This window comes from Mesoplodon bidens (genome assembly GCF_964165515.1).
Source record: "Mesoplodon bidens genome assembly, chromosome: X".
NCBI lineage: Eukaryota > Metazoa > Chordata > Mammalia > Artiodactyla > Ziphiidae > Mesoplodon > Mesoplodon bidens.
This window is the reverse complement of record NC_138163.1, coordinates 3,021,978-3,037,873: the sequence shown is the minus strand read 5'-3', so window position 1 is coordinate 3,037,873 and position 15,896 is coordinate 3,021,978. Positions and strand designations below refer to the sequence as shown.

Below are 15,896 nucleotides of genomic sequence, written 5' to 3'. Positions count from 1 at the left end.
AAAGCCGTCAGTGTCCTCCGTGACCACCAGCTCGGGGTCGGGAGGGACAGCCCCTTCCCGACTGGCTGAGCCTTCCGGGTCCACCTCTGCCCCAGGCCCCGCCAGCACAGCCCCTGTGGGCTCTGCCCTTACTGTAGCAAGACCTGCTTCCTTATGCCTGTCACCTGCCAAAGCCCAGGTGGGACACTTTATTTCTGAAGTGACAGCGACTGTTCACTGACAACGTGTTACATCCTGGCTCTTCACACGCAGTCCGCTGGGGCAGGTGCGCCCAGCAACCATCCCCAACGATAGCGCAGGGAGCAGAGGTGCGCAGGTGGGGGACTTGCCAGCAGGGGGCGGAGCTCAGCCCACGCCAGGCGAGCCTGCCTCTGAAGGACAACATGGCGTGGGTCCCATGCATCTAGTGTCCCCTGTAAAAATATATTTATCGTTTACCTAATTATAGAAACACAGTTATGTAAAACTTTGTTTTAAACAAGGACGAAAGACTAGCATAAAAATATTTCATCATCCTACTACCCAAAGAGATTTATAGTTAATATTTCAATTTCTTTTCCTCCTGTCCTTTGCCCTTTACCTGGTTTTCTTCAAATCCAGATGCTTCTGCTCATGTAACTTAGGTGCACATACGGTGCCCTTATGATATGCTATAGGATTAAGTGGTAATCAGGAGCTTTTTAAGGGCCATCCACTTCTGGCTTGGCCTAGAGTTTGAGTTGTTCTTGGAACATAAACCAATGCAGGCTGACAATCGCCTATCTAGGATTTTGAAATTCAAAAGGCTCTGAAATATCACAGAGATGGGGAACAGATTAGTGGTTGACAGGGGTTAGGGAGGGTGAAGACGGAGGGAGGTGGCTGTGATGAAAAGAGGAAAACGGGAAGGATCCTTGTGGTGACAGAAGTGTTCTTTTCTTGACTGCAGTGGTGGTCACACAAACCTACATGTGATAACATTTCGTAGAACGAAACAGACACACTCACTCTCTCTCTCTCTCTCTCTCTCTCTCTCTCTCTCTCTCTCTCACACACACACACACACACACACACACACACACACGCTGCCCAGACAGCAGCTCCCTAACAAGCAACCAGTGCCATTTAGGACATTAATTAGCCTTGAGCACTCCCTTCACAGTGCCCTCTTCTTCTCAGGACATGATGCTCATTAATGGAGGGAGGCCGTGTTCCCAGAGCCCAGGGTTCTTGGGGGAAACTGCTCTAGTACGCTGGGGGGATGCAGGGGCATGAATTGTAACCAATGTCCCCCCTCCGGTGGGGCATGCTGCTCATGGGTAGGCTGGGGGTGCAGGGAACTCTCCGTACAATGTGCTCAATTTTGCTGTGGACCTAAAATTGCTCTAAAAAATAAAGTCTTTTTTTAAAAATAAGAGTCTTGGGGGAGAAAATGAGGTTTGCTATGTTCCCACCTGGGACTGAATCCTTGAGTTAAATGCATTTTACAGACATCCCTGATTGGAAATGAATGGTTATTTACAAAACAAGGAGCACTGGCATTTTCAAAAACACAATCACTGCTGTTGGAGGAAGCAGAGCAGAGAGGAGGACATGAGTCACCCTGTGCGTTAATGTGTAAGCAGCGAGGTCACCTGTGAGGACTTGGAGTCCGGCTGCACTGGCCCATCACTGGTCCCTTCTGCTGCGCCGGAGGCGGCTGTCGCAAGGGTAGCGGCCATCCCTCACAGGCGTCCTCTGCTGACGTGTTCATGTCACTAGATTTCCAGATAGGAATGAGCAACTCAACCCACTCTTTGGTTCACCTTGAGCTGGAATGAAGCTGAATGTTCCCAAGTCTCCCTTTCCTGATTAATTCTTGATCATGAGGATTCACAACAACTTGAACCTCACCATCTGTATGGCCAGGAGCTATGAGGGTGTTACATGAAATGTAAACAGGAAGGCCCCCTGATCTCCAGGGGCATCTGGAGAGCTCTGGCTGCCCCTGGTTGTCAAAAATATTCAAATGCTCAATTCTTCAGTCTCTAGGAATCCCTGACTATCTGACCATCTGTGATTGTACACAAGCGTTTTGCTAAGAAGATGACAAATAAATGTTACTCCCTCCTCAAAAAGAAATGTGATCCCATCCTGTGGGTCACTCACTGCTCAGATGGGCACGTGGGCTGAGATACTAAGAGGTTAAGGAAAGAACAATTGGAAAGTAAGACCCCAGTCATTCTAGATCCTTCCATCCCTTCTAGTGGCATGAACCTGAAGTAAAGTCAGCCACCAAGGCTTGCCATTGGAGTTAGCCAAGCCAATGTCACGGTTTTGATCCCTATTTGGCTACTGAGCTCCATTCACTTCCTCTCAGCACGGGCTGAACCCAGTTCCTTTACGAAATGCATGCCATGCAAAAGGTGGTACAGGGACAACTGGTGACCCAGTGGCATAACAAATTTATCCAAACCAACACCACCAAGGAAGTAAGTTTCCAATAAATATAAAATGGATGAAGCCATAAAAGCACTACGAGAAAATGTAGGACAACATTTATATTGTCTTGGGGTAACGAATGACTTCCTAAACCTGGCCCTCAAGCCAGGAGCCTGAAATGGAAAAGATTATATCAAAAGTCAAAACTTCCATACTAAAAGCACAAGAAACGAAAGGGAAAAATGGATAAATTGGACTCTGTCAAAATTAAAAACCTTTGTGCTTCATAGGACATCATCAAGGAAGTGGAAAGACAGCCCACAGAATGGAAGAAAACATTGGCAAATTCTATATCTGACAAGGGATGAGTACTGAGAATAAAGAACTTCTACTACTCAATAAAAAGGCAAATAATTCAATTTTAAAATGGACAAAGGATAGGAAGACATTTCTCCAGACAGATATACAAATGGCCAATAAGCACACGAAAAGAGCTCAGTATCATTAGTCACCAGGGAAATGCAAATCAAACCCACGATGAGATACCACTTCACACGCATTAGGATGGCTACAATCCAAAAAAGGTAAATAGGTGTTGGTGAGGATGTGAAGAAATTGGATCTTTCAGACAATGCTGATGAGAATGTAAAATGCTACAGCTGCTGTGGAAAACAGGTTGGTGGTTACTCCCAAAGGTAAACACACAGAGTTACCACAAGACTGAACAATTCCACTTCTAGATATATATACCCAAGAGAATTGAAAACGCCTGACCACACAAAAACTGGTACACTGATTTCATTGCAGCATTAGTCGTAAAAGCCAAAATGTGGAAACCACCTAAAGGTTCATCAATTGATGAATGGGTAAATAAAATGTCTTTGGAAGGTATGAAAAGAGATTAATAATCCCTAATGTAAAAGGAGCCCTTACACATAAATGAGTAGAAAATGGGACAATGGGCATGAATAGGCAATTCACACAATATATTAAGAGTGTCTAATAAGACAGAGGTGAAAAGTGTTTCACTTCTTGGATGCAGAGAAATGGGAAATTTAAACAGGATGGCATTTTGTACTGATCAAATCTGCGAAGATTACAAAACTAAAATACCCAGTGAAAGTGAGTATATGAGCAAACAGGCAGCTGTTTCCTTCCTAGTGGTGGAAACGGCAGCTGGTACAATTGTAATGGAATGCCATGTGGCAGTACACTCGAAGAGCTGCATCTTTAAAAATTTACACCTCCTGTGACTCAGCAGTTCAAGTTCTAGGAATTTGTCTGACAGACAATTAAGGTTTTATACATTTGGCGATGAGGAAGTTCATCCCAGCACTGTGTACAGCAGTAAAAAGCTGGAGGAAAAACCCTCTCTGTACAAATATAGGCCCTGGTTAAAGAAGTCACAGTGAAACATAATATTATGCAGTGGTTGACATGATTTTTTAAAGGACTCCCTAATACAGAAAAAGATATTAAGGGTGTTATTGAATTTAAAAAACTGGTTTTAAAAAGGTAACATGATCCCATTTTTGTAAAACTATTTCCAAATATATACTTTATGCTGTAAGCATACACTCCCAATTATTACTAGTGATTCTCCCTAGATGGTAAAACAATAAACAACTATTTTTCATAGAATTTTTCAAAGAATGTTTAAAATATGCAAGCCTCACGCAAATCTATCTACATCTACTTTCCCAGAACTGGAGAAATAGTTCAAAGAGGTTATTTCACAGGTCACTGGCAGGACCTTCATTTTCATGGACAATATGTTTTGTATCCTCACCTGCCTTCTGAGTTCACAATTATACAACACAACTACATACCAAAGAGTCTAGAGTCGCCTTCTATTGTACTAGAAATTCCCCGGTACAGCATATCTCAGATTACAATTTGCTTTGAGTATAGACACCTATACATGTAGATAGTTATGGAATGCCAGAGCTCTAGGGACCACTGTTATAGCGATAGTGACTGCCATAGCTGTAGGGACTGCCACCATAGCTCAAGAGACCCCATAGCTATAGTGCCCACCATAACTATAAGGGCTCCTATAGCTATAGTGACCACTGTAGCTACAGAGAACATTAGGCATTACCCTGTTGTCAACAGAAATGTTACCTCAGCATCTTCCAACATAAAAGACAACATTGCACACACATTGATACATACAGACATATCAATCTTGAGTCACAACAGCCGCATGCCTGTCAGACAGGGATGCAATGCACCCACGTGTCCCTCACTGACGACAGTGCAATTCCAGGCTCACTGCCAGTGCCTGACATGTCTGATTTGCCACGGGCATGCAGAGCCACGTGACAGTGGTAGATAACAGCTAGAACGGCCGAGGGGGGGCGTTCAAGTGGTTCAGGACCTCTGTAAGTGTGCTAGATTTCTAGCAGCCACAGCTAGGAGTTTTAGATTTTTTTTTTAAATTATCTTCATTATTAAAAAAGTGGCAGCAGAAATGCAAAGTAAAATTTAAAAAAACTGAAAAATGAATAAACAAAGAGGGACAAACACTTGCTTCAAATGACCCATGGTTACAAAGTCAAATCGAATTGAAAAGAGTCAGCCAGAACCTGGCTCCCTAGGCTAACCGCTGGGGATGCCATTCCTCACTGTTCCAGAAAGTCTCCAAGGCCCAGATCTCCTCCATCCCCCACCTCAGGGAAGAGAACGGTCACCCTACCCTCTAGATAACGTGACAGGTGCCCCAACCCAGCACTGAGCTGTACACCCCACCTACCTATGGCAAGCTCGCAAGACACCAGAAGTCATCTCAGAGAAAAGCCCTGTGTTCACGCTGCCCTCGTGTGTGCGTGTGTGCGTGCGTGTGTGTATGTGCATGTGTGTTGGGGGCAGGGGCTCTGAGGGAGCATGTGGGTTTTTTCACATTCTAGAACACTAGAACCAGAGAGCTGTTCTTCACATCTGAAACATCCTATTTCTTCATGTTATGAAAGCTGAAAAAAACCAGAAATGGGTCCATAGAGAGACATGGAAAGGGCTGTGTGGCGGCAAGTCCCTAACTTTTTTCAGCTCCCAATAGAAGGCAATGTTTCTGGGGTAAAAGCCCTTCCACTTAAGCTCTTTTGCCATGATTATGTTCCCATCGAGACCCAATGCCCTGTTGCATGAGATCAACTTAACGGCTTGGAAGGGACCATGACAGCGCCCATATATTTCAAGATAGTGACTGTAAATACAGTAAAAATGGAAGAGGAACGATTTCTTTAAACTCAGGAGGGAAAGTAGATAAACACAATGTGGTATATCTATACAAGGGAATATTATTCAGCCGTAAGAGGAAATGAAGTACTGAGCCACGTTATAATGTGGATGAACCTTGAACATATGCCAAGTAAAAGAAGCCAGACACAAAAGGGCAAATGCTATACAATTCCACTTAAATGAGGTACCCAAAGTAGTGAAATTCACAGAGGCAGAAGGTAGACTAGTGGTTATTAGGGGCTGCGGGGAGGGGAGAATGGGGCGTAACTGCTTAATAGGTACAGTTTCCCTTTGGGAAGGTTCTGGAGATGGATGGTGGTGATGGTTGTACACTTTCAATGATTAAAATGGTAAATGTTATGTATATCTTACTACAATAAAACAAATTTAACTCAGTGAGGAACCCTGGGGGCCTGGAAGACTCTAGAAGACTGGAGGTTCCAGGTGGGGAGCTGAGAAGAGAAACAAATGGAATGAAAATTCAAAGGCAGGAAGCAGTCTGCTGAGTCTGTCCAGGCACCTGCGAGACAAGAGGGGAGAGCAGAGGAAGCTGTCTGTGCAAAGCCCTGGAAGGCACTCTAAGACCGAGGCTCCTGGGCACCAGAAGGCTGCAGCTGCAGGGAAAGAGCACTGGAACTACAGTCAATTCACTGACCGCAGCCAGACACAGCTTCTCATTGAACCCTGGGAAGTAAAGGCGATGGGTTTCCGCTTCACACGTGGGGACACCTTCACACACCTGGAGGGGAACGTCTACATCTCTTTAGAGGTACGGGTTTTGACTCTTGCCTCTGGTTTTAAGAACTACATGCTTTGGCCTTAGAAACTACCATCTGGGAGTGAAGAGTGCTCAACCTGGTTCTAATATGAAATTTTCTTTTTTGGCTAAAAACAATGATGCAGTATTTTCTGCTAATGACATCCCTGCTCCCCTCCACACTCTTTCCCAACTGAGGACAGACACCAGGAGCCAGAGGAAGATCAGGTAAGGCGTTCGCTTCATGAACGGGGCTACCGAGTACTTCTCCGCTACCCCCCCCACCCCTCACAAAACCACCTGGGGGAGAGCTGGGTTCACAGATCAGATTTATAGAGTTCACCGCCCGTAAGAGTGCACACTTACCCACCAGTTACATGAGGGGCACAGCCTCCCTCATCGCCCCCTTTGGGGTCCAAAAGAAAGCATTTCATGCCACGATGCCATCACTCGAGTGGCCCACAGGGTCGTCAGCCTAGCCAATCAAATGTGTCACTCTTCATGGGAAAGCGTGGGTGGGAGGGGAGAGAGCAAAGCCAGGTGTTTGGTCCATCCTGATCCCCTTGATTTCAGGAAACTTTTATTGGGGGTGCCAGGGATACACAAGGGAAAAGGTGCCTGCCTTCAGGAAGCCCAATATAGCAGGAGTGAAAAAGCTACACGTGACTCGGTGTGACTCAGTAATGCCAGGGGCTATGCTGTACCAGCAGGATGACAGAAGTTCTATGAGAACCAAAGGAACAAGATGGGCGCAGTGCCACAGGGCCACAGAGGGGAGGGGCCTCCAGAGAGGAGGGGATCTTTGAGGTGTCCCTTAAGGGATCAGTGGCTGAGCATTTGCTGGACATGAGTGGGAATTCATCTGGTGGAAGAAAGGCATTTAAACAGAGGAACAGCATGTGAAGGCACAAAGACAGGCATGGACCAGCTCGTTCACATGTCTGGAGTCGAAATGAAGTTGACGGTCTAGGGCAGAAAGATATGTCAGCAGGATAAGGGGCTTGAACTTATCCTATAGGCATTAGGGAGCCATTAAAGAGACTTTGTTGTTGTTGTTTTGGCTTAAAAATTTTTTCCCAACAATTAAGAAAAAGTTCAAACGTTCAAAAAAGTTGAAAACACTGTACAGTGAACACTCATACACCCACCATCTGGATTCTATAATTAACAGTTTACATTATTCACTTTATCATATGTCCATCCATCCCTCTATCCATCCAATCTTATTTTTGTGATGCATTTCAAAGTAAGTCTCAGACATCTGTACGCTTCACCCATACACATATTATAACCTAGATTTCCATGTTTGCTTGTGATTCCTTTTTTAAGGTAAAATTTACATATAATAAAATACTAATCTTACATGTACCATTTCGTAAGTTTTCACAGATGCATACACCTGTGAAACCCATACCCCCACTGAGATACAGAATTAACATCAGTCCAGAAAGTTCTCTCATGTCCCTGTCCAATTAATCCCCATTCTCACCCCAATCCACAGCAGCTGTGGATATCATTTGTAACATTAGAAATTAGTTTTACAAATATTAGAACTTCACGTGACTGGGCTCATATAGCATGTACTGTTTTTTTCACTGGCTTCTTTCACTCAGCATAATATTTTTGACATTTATTCATGTTATTCTGTGTTTCAGTAAGTCATTCCATTGTATGAATATATATCACAATTTGTCTATCCATTCTCCTATTGATAATTAGGCTGTTTACAGTTTCTTTTGTTGTTGTTTTGCTATTATAAATAAAGTCGCTTTTAGAATTCTGTTATACGTCTTTTTTGGACATAAGCTCTCATTTTTCTTAAAAATAAGTGAAATTGCTGGGTTATTGGGGAGGTCTATGTTCAGTTTTATAAGAAACTTTACATTCACACCAACAACGTACGAGTGTTCCAGTTGCTCCACTTACATACTAACATTCGGTATCTGTCAGTCTTTCTGATTTTAGCCATTCTGGTGGCTGTGTTGTGATAACTCATCATGGTTTTCATTCGCATTTCCCCAATAAAGATTTTGAGCATCTTCATATAACTTCTTTTATGAAGTGTCTCTTAGGCTCATTTTTTAATTGGGCTGTTTGTCTTTTCATTATTACACAATAGTTTTAAACAGAGGACTGACAAGGTCATGTTCCTGGTGATTCTCTCTGGCAGCTGCATGGAGGAGAGGCTGGAGCCAGGAGACCAGTTAAGAGATTAAGGTAATGACCCAAGGGTAGGTGATATGGGCCTGGGCTTGAGGGGAGGCAAAGAGAAAGAATATTCCAAATTCAAAAGATACTAGCAGAGAGGATGTCTGGCATGAGGGGTTGAGGAGGTCAACAAATCCTCTTCTCAAAAAGCAACTATAACCCTGGACAATCAAAGACAGCCATTTCAGGAAACAGATTTAGTTCCTGTGAGAACACCTGGAATCTGAGGCCTTTTCCCCCAGGGTTGCTCTCATTTCCCCTTCTCCCAGGTCTTTCAGCAGCTAGTTTAACTGGGGAGAGGTGGACAGGCCATGGAAATCAGCAACTGCACTACCACTGCCAAACGGGACCCACATGACTTGGAGAGCCAGCAGCTCCTTTAGCCTGAGCAAGCTAACCAGTCAACTAGCCAGGGATTTAACAGAGACGTGAGACAACCATAGGGGGCTTGATACATTCTCCACATAGCCTTGGTTGCCCTGAAGCTGAGGACATGCCCAGCAGAGACAGTATTGGTATTGGCTGAAGGCCAGCTACAGACAACAATGGAGCAGAATTGAGAGTCCAGAAACAAACTCTTACATCTATGGTTAATTGATTTTCCATAGGAGCCAAGACAGTTTAGTAGGGAAAGGAAAATCTTGTCAACAAGTGGTGCCAGGACAATTGGATATCCACATGCAAAAGAATAAAGTTGGACTCCTATTTCACACCATATACAGATGAACTAAAAGATGGAACAAAGGCATAAATGTAAAAGCAAAAACAATAAAACTCTTAGAAGAGGACATAAGAAAAAATCTTCATGAACTTAGTTGTTCTTAAAACACCAAAGCATGATCCGTAAAAGAAAAAAAAAATTGATAAATCGAACTTTATAAAAAAATAAATTTTATTATTTGATAAACAACACTATGAAGAAAAGGAAGAGACAAGCCACAGACTGGGAAAAAAATATTTTTAAAATCATATACCTGGAAAAGGATTTGTATCCAGGTTAAAAATAGAACTAATAAAAGCAAACTGAATTTTTCACATGGGCAAAAAATCTGAACAGACTTCAAACAACAGTATAAAATAAGAATATAAAAAGATGCTCAACATCAGTTCCCATTAGGAAAATACAATGAAAAAACAATTAGATACCCCTACACAAGTATTAGAATGCCTAAAATGAAAAAAAAAAAAAAAAAAAAGAAACATACCCTGACAGAACCCTCTTACACTGCTGGTGGGAATGTAAATTGGTGCAGCCATTATGGAAAACAGTATGGAGGTTCCTCAGAAAACTAAAAATAGAGATACATGATCCAGCAATCCCGCTCCTGGGCATATATCCAGACAAAACTACAATTCAAAAATATACATGCACCCCAATGGTCACTGCAGCACTATTTACAAAAGCCAAGACTTGGAAGCAACCTAAGTGTTCACTGGAAGATGAATGGATAAAGAAGTTGTGGTACATATATACAATGGAGTATTACTCAGCCATAAAAAAAGAATGAAATAATGCCATCTGCAGCTACATGGATGGACCTAGAGACTATCATACTAAGCAAAGTAAGTCAGACAGAGAAAGAAAAATACCATATATGATAACACTTACATGTGGAATCTAAAATATGACACAAATGAACATATCTACGAAACAGACTCACAGACACAGAGAATAGACTTGTGGTTGCCAAGGGGGAGGGGGGGAGGGAAGGAAGGATTGGGAGTTGGATATTAGCAGATGCAAACTAGTATATATAGGATGGATAAACAACAAGGTCCTACTGTTGTAGCATGGGGAACTATATTCAATATCCTGAGATAAACCATAATGGAAAAGTACATATATATATATATATATATATGTGTGTGTGTATAACTGAGTTACTTTGCTATACAGCAGAAATTAATACAACATTGTAAATCAAATATACTTCAAAAAAAATTTTTTTAAACCCTGACAATATCAATTGCTGATAAGGATGTAGAGCAACTGGAACTCTCATTCATTGCTCATGGAAAAGTATTGGGCTGGCCAAAAAGTTCGTTCGGCTATTCCCATAAGATGTAAGAGGTCGGGTTTTCTCAAACGAACTTTTTGGCCAACCCAATATAATGGTACAGCCACTTCAGAAGACAGCTGGGAAGTTTACTGTAAAGCTAAACATAGATTTACCATATGACCCAGAAATTATATACCTAGGTATTTACCCATGTGGACTGAAAACTTATGTCTGTACAAAAACCTGTATGTAAATATTTATAGCAGCTTTATTTATAATCACCAAAAGCTAAATGCAACCAAGATGTCCTTCAATAGGTGAATGGACAAACTGTGGTACATCTAGACAATGAAATAATATTATAAAGAAATTACTTACCAAGCCATGAAAAAACATATAGGAACCTTTAATGCACATTGCTAAATGAAAGAAGCCAGTCTGGAAAGGCTCCATACTGTATGATTCTAACCATATGACATTCTGCAAAAGGCAAAAGCTATGGAGATGATAAACAGATCAGTGGTTGCACTAAGAGAAAATGGATTATGGTTGAGGAAAGAGAGAGTGGCTGAGTACCAAAGGGGTATACAGAAGAACTTCTATGGTGACACTGTTCTGTATGGTACTTGGGTGCTGGACACATGACTATATGCATTTGTAAAAACCCATACAAATGTATATCACAAGGAGTGACCTTTAATGTATGCAAGCAAAACATCAACCAGGTTGGTGGGGGATCCCAGGATGGAATGTAGACTGTGACAAATGAATGTATCTGCATTATAAATGTATGTCAGAACTGCACTGAATGGAGGGGTAATAAAGGAGCTATGCAAGTAACTTTAAAAAAAAATGGTATTTTGACTGAAACTGTAAGGTAAAGACAAAAGAAGAAAAGCAAACACTGGACTGTAGTTGGTAAAGCTGCGTCTCATAGGGGTATGGGTTAACAATTATGATTGCGCTATACACGTATAATACCAGAATTGAGCAAGTAAGCAAACAGTTGATGGATGGTGGGTTTCTCATTGTCAGAGAGAGAAGTTAAAGATCAGCAAGAAAGGAATACTAAAATATGTCTCCAACTGTAATCTACTGCTAGAAGGCTTAAGTATGAACTCATGTTTAGGTTAATACAGATGCTGATGAATAGATACAGAAATAATTATAGATACATATATATATACAGTTTATTAATAAAATACATCCATGCACTTCCTGTTTCCTAGTTCTGCCCACTTAAAGGGTTTAGAAGTAGCAACATCCCACTAATGGATACACTCAACACCCAGACCTTGGTTTCTAATATCCTTCCCTTTCAGTGGGCAAGAGAATGACATACCACTGGACGCTCAAGGAAGGAGACCCACCAGGCAACAGTGTTTAGGAAGAAGAAGTGAATGAGAACAAGAAAGTGGGAGAGTGCCAGGTAGGGCCCAGGAGGAAAGAATGTGAAGGAGGAGGTGGTCATCAAAGTGAAATGCTGCAGAGGTCACATGGGACAGAGGGTTGTGACCACCAAGAAATGACTGGGGACCAAAGAGCAACTCCAGGGGAATGGGAGGAGAGGCTTGCATACACTAAGGTGTAGACCACAGAGGGGACAATGAGGAGATGAAACTCATTAGCTCAAGCTTCTCCGTCAGTGAAAATGCTAGGGAATGGAGGAGGCTGATGGGACCTGTTGATGAGAGACAGTCACTACTACCTACAGACAAAATACGGGGCACTTACAGGGCCATGAGAAATGTTTTCTTGAGAAAACATATACAACAGATAACACACTATCTCAGAAATACACTCCGAAACTATAGTTGAGTCTGTGCGCCTAAAACCCAGTTAGAAAATGCATTAATTAGGACTGTTTTTATGCTGAAGATCATCATTTATTTAAATGTGGTGTTTTATCTTCATACATGGCATTAGCACGTTTGCATAGAGAAGACTGAGAACCTCATGGTGTACTTATCATAACCTAAGTTTCAGTTTCACACTCGTATTTTTTGCCGGGACTCTCTACTTTCTTTTTCTGACACCTATAATGACAGAGAGTATATCTTACGCTAATAATTGATTATTCTTTACAATAGAAATTCAAATATGAGCCTAATTAAAGAATTTCCTAACACTTCTTCCTTGTTAAAACATGTACTTTTAATAAGGAAACCCCTCTCTTCTCACCATCTGGAAATACCATTTGTCACCCGGGAGAAATTGGCTAATTTGCTGGGTTTGCCCTTTAAATGTTCCATGTTCTCCTGACACCTGTGAGTTTCATTTAGAGGTTTTCAGAGTTTTTACTCAAAATGACACTGTTTGGAAAGGTGGTTTGAAGGACAGATTTGACTACAGTATCCTTTAATCAGAAGACAACACTGTTCCCATACAAAAGGCACACAATTCCTACAAGAAAGAAGCAGATGCTAGTGCCACAGCCTAGATTGTGGGGAGCAGAGCAGGCTGACACTGGATACAATCACGACATGTTACACTCAGAACCACAAATCACAACCACAACAGGGAATGACCAGAAAATGCTGTACCCACAACTTAGCATCACAACAGGTTACCATCACAATAGTTACAATCATAAAAACTTACCACCAGAACTACAAGTTACAATCACAACATAAAATCAGAACAGGTTACAAGCACAAGTACCAACCGCAAATTACAACCCTAACTTATTTTGCCACATCAAGTCTGGCTAACATTGTCTCCATACTAGGATCTGATCTTGCCAACGTATTAAGACAAAAAGTTTAAATCTTTGTGTGATTTGCGGGGGGAACTAAAACTACCTGCCTTGGGGGAGGGTGTGACTATGAAGGGCTGACACATCGGATACAATTTCATCGACCCAGACCCACAAGTGCATGTGTCCATGTGTACACACACACACACACACACACACACACACACACACAAAGTGCATGCAAAATCTGATGAAATCTGAATAAGGTCTGTATGTGACTTAATAACAACATTGTACCAGTGTCAGCTTCCTGGTTTTGACAATGTAACTATAGTTTTATTAAGGTATCAGGGGAAGCTGGGTGAAGGGTACCTAGGAATTTTCCTGAACAATTTGTTTATTTTTACAACTTCTTGTGACTCAAACTACTGCAAAATAAAAAGATATTTTAAAAGATATCTGACTTGCTATGGGTGTCTTAAAAAAGTTCTTGTCATGATGAGTTTTGCTCCCCCCATCCCAAGAGTGACAGGCTCCCCAGGTTGGGAAGGCTGTTCCCAATGAGTCCTCTGACCTTGAGTCACTGTAACTGGTGCTGCCTTGGCAAACAGCTTCTGCTAGTATGGACACATTAACCCATGCAGCACCTTGGCTTTCCGGAACATCAGGGAAAATGTGTGGCTTTTCCAAACTGGCTCATAAATCCCCCCCTTGAGCTGAACAGTCTCTGTATCATTCCAAGTCAACCCCAAACTGCAAGCAGGGATGTCTAGGAACTAACAACCTTTGATTTCCCAGAGTCTGAGTAAGAACAGCTCCAATCAACCTGGTTGCTGTATAATCCGGTCTTTAACGAGAATAAGGCATTTGGACAAATCAGTGCTCCTACCTTTACCCTTGTCAGGTTTGTATTCACCACCTCCTAATATGTCTTCAAGATCCTTGTCTGAAAAACCTAGAGAAAACAAAACACACATCTCAATGCCAAAAACAGTTCTCAGAGACAAGAAATTTGTTACTTAATGTTGCCCAACATCCCCAGAAAGTGATTGCCACTTAAGAGGATCCTTGATGAATGCGTAGGCAAAACTCTAAAGGGGCCCCCCAAGATTCCCTCCCACCAGTGTACACACCCCAGTATCCCATGACTGGGTGCGAGCAGAACCATGCATAGGATGGCTATCAACCCGTGATTAGGTTATATTACATGCCGAGGTGAACGGACTTTGCAGATGTAATTAAGTTACCACATCAGTTTGACTTGGCATTAATCAAAAGGCAGATTTTCCTGGGTGAGCCTGAACTTAATCAAGTGAGCCCTTTAAAACAGGGTTGAGGGCCTCCTGAGCTCAAACACTAGAAGCAACAGACTTAGCCTTCCTCTCCCCCTCCCTGCTCTTCTCTACTCCCCCCTCCCCCTCCCACCTTCTCTCCCCTTCTGTCTAGTCTCTGTTTTTCTCCTGGTGGTCTTAAAGAAGCAAGCAGCCACTTGTCCTAGAACTGCAAGGAAACGGTTCTCTGCCAACGAGTACACGAGCTTGGAAGACAACCCAACCTCAGCTGAGACCCCAGACCTGGAGGACACTGTGACTGAAGGTGTATGAGGTTCTGAAGAGAAAAACTCAGCTGAGCTGTTCCTGAACTCCTCACCAAAAGAAACAGCTTGTGATCATTTGTTATGGTGGCAACAGAAAACTAATACAAGGAAACCGAAAAATTAATTTTATTATAGCTCAACCATTGAGTACACATCTTTTAATATTCTGTGATGAAATGGGAAGCATGCTTACAGCATGTCTGTTCCACTCCAAAGTCCTATAGTTGACTCAAAAAAGCACATGTGTGACTGTTTCAATTCTGCTTTGTATTAGCTGCTTTCTGTCATGAAAGACTACTTTTACTAGAAAGAAAGAATGATGGGCTAACTATGGTTATGGCAGCTTGAGTATTTGGCAGGTGTTTTCTTGAAAATGAATGAAATGGGGCTGTTACTTTAAAGAAAACCACTGGCAGTACTTGTTGCCAGTGATAATATTTCAAACAAAAAAGAGAATTTTGAAAAATCTATATCTACCACTGTGAGCTTAACAACCTTCCAGTACTTAAAGACTTTTTCTAATGAGATGGTGGTGATATTAACCAATGTGAATTTGGGGCACTGCATAATGAAATTTGGCATTATTTGGAAGGTCAAAAGACTTAAGAACATCAATATTTTCCAAATGACCAATGCGTAATGCACAAAACCATGAATGGGTAAAAGTTCCACTAAAAAGTACATGAGAATCCATGGGGAGTTTAATGAAATCAACTATGGAAAATTCGTTGATATGGTTTCACATTCTACACTGCACTTAACCTATAAGAAACAACCAGTGGTCGAGTTTGGGTGTCTTACCAAAGAAAAATGATGTGGATCAATGATCTGAAAAGTCTATTAAAATATTATTCCCCTTTCCAATGGCATATATCTTATAAGGCCAGATCTCCTTCATATACATCAACTGTAACAACATATCAACTTGAGCCCAGAAGGGGATGGAGATGTGAGAGTCTAGCTCTTCTTTTTTTGGCCACACCACAGCGTGAGGGATCT

The 15,896-nt window shown here is 42.0% G+C and overlaps 1 protein-coding gene across 3 annotated transcripts in view; it reads right to left on the bottom strand.

The window, feature by feature from the left end:
- CD99L2 (CD99 molecule like 2) overlaps positions 1-15,896 on the bottom strand; it is a 111,020-nt gene that overhangs the window by 9,595 nt on the left and 85,529 nt on the right. For all 3 annotated transcript variants that reach the window (XM_081221660.1, XM_081221661.1, XM_081221659.1), the window contains one exon: positions 14,190-14,255. In XM_081221660.1, the coding sequence (XP_081077786.1) occupies positions 14,190-14,255 (66 nt within the window). The remainder of the gene's footprint in view (positions 1-14,189; positions 14,256-15,896) is intronic.